The sequence below is a fragment of the Lucilia cuprina genome, chromosome 2 (genome assembly GCF_022045245.1).
Source record: "Lucilia cuprina isolate Lc7/37 chromosome 2, ASM2204524v1, whole genome shotgun sequence".
NCBI classification, from domain to species: Eukaryota; Metazoa; Arthropoda; class Insecta; order Diptera; family Calliphoridae; genus Lucilia; species Lucilia cuprina.
In genome coordinates, this window is record NC_060950.1 from 64733056 (window position 1) to 64734743 (window position 1688).

At 35.4% G+C, this 1688-nt stretch overlaps 1 protein-coding gene across 1 annotated transcript in view; it reads left to right on the top strand.

Annotated features, from left to right (window-relative positions):
- The window catches only part of LOC124421156 (myosin-VIIa-like), a 4444-nt gene extending 2963 nt beyond the window's left edge, over positions 1-1481 (top strand). Inside the window, exons 3-5 of the mRNA XM_046955985.1 lie at positions 506-766; positions 835-1184; positions 1262-1481. Coding sequence (XP_046811941.1) covers positions 506-766; positions 835-1184; positions 1262-1466 — 816 coding nt within the window. The 3' untranslated portion in view covers positions 1467-1481. The remainder of the gene's footprint in view (positions 1-505; positions 767-834; positions 1185-1261) is intronic.
- The last annotated feature ends 207 nt before the right edge of the window (positions 1482-1688 follow it).

A 1688-nucleotide genomic window follows, 5' to 3' on the forward strand; every position in this document is an offset into this window, starting at 1 on the left:
CAGACTAGACTATAGACTAGACTATAGACTAGATTATAGACTAGACTATAGACTAGACTATAGACTAGACTTTAGAATTACTCTAGACTATAAACTAGACCATAGGCTAGACTACAGACTAGACTATAGGCTAGACTATCGACTAGACTATAGGCTAGGCTATCGACTAGACTATAGGCTAGACTATCGACTAGACTATAGGCTGGACTAGACTAGACAATTAACTAGACAATAGACTAGACAATAGACTAGACTATAGACTAGACAATAACATAGATTATAGTGCACAGATATAGATACGGTCCAGACCATATAGGCTAACATTCTAAACTATAGTTCAGACTATAGACACTATTCCAGGTTATATACTATAGCCCATAGTATAGGCTAGACTATGTACTTGGCTACTAGTTTCAGCTATACATTTTATAAGCCAACGTAGAGAATAGTCTTTGGTTTAATCCAGATTAAAGATAATAATTATGTTTCATTTTGTTAATTTTAGGGTGACTACATCTGGATAGAACCCGCTACGGGCAGAGAATTCGATGTAGCCATTGGTGCTCGTGTCATATCAGCGGAGGGAAGGCGCATACAAGTACGTGATGATGATGGTGATGAAATATGGTTATCGCCCGAGAGGCGCATTAAAGCAATGCATGCCTCCTCGGTGCAAGGTGTGGAAGACATGATCTCGTTGGGAGATCTACATGAAGCGGGAATTTTAAGAAATTTACTAATACGTTACAAAGATAATTTAATATATGTAAGTAAAACTTGTTTATATCGTAAAAATTTTACTTATAATTAAGTAAACTCAATTTTATTACACAGACCTACACCGGTTCCATTTTGGTGGCTGTTAATCCCTATCAAATATTACCCATCTATACGGCCGATCAAATAAAACTATATAAAGAGCGTAAGATAGGAGAATTGCCACCGCATATATTTGCTATAGGCGACAATGCCTATGCTCATATGAAACGTTATCGCCAGGATCAATGTATAGTGATATCGGGTGAATCAGGTGCCGGTAAGACGGAGAGCACAAAATTAATTTTACAATATCTAGCAGCCATTAGTGGTAAACACTCCTGGATTGAACAGCAGATATTAGAAGCTAATCCTATATTGGAGGCTTTTGGTAATGCTAAGACTGTAAGAAATGATAATTCCTCTAGGTGAGTTTTTTTTAACGAAATTATACGTTTTTGATCTAAATATTTGAATTGGAAATTTCTTTTAATTTTTCTTCCAGATTTGGCAAATATATTGATATACATTTTAGTGCGAATGGTGTTATTGAGGGAGCCAAAATCGAACAATATCTTTTAGAGAAATCTCGTATTGTTTCACAGAATCATAGTGAACGTAATTATCATATATTTTATTGTATATTGGCGGGTTTATCGGCCGAAGAGAAGAGACGTTTAGATTTGGGCAATGCAGCGGATTATAAGTAAGTAGTCTCAAAGCCCTTGACTAGACTATAGATTAGACCATAGATTAAACTAAAGACTAGACTACATACTAAACTATAAACTAGACTATAGACTAGACTATAGACTAGACTACATACTAAACTATAAACTAGACTATAGACTAGACTAGACTATAGACTAGACTATAGACTAGACTATAGACTAGACTATAGACTAGACTATAGACTAGACTATAGACTAGAC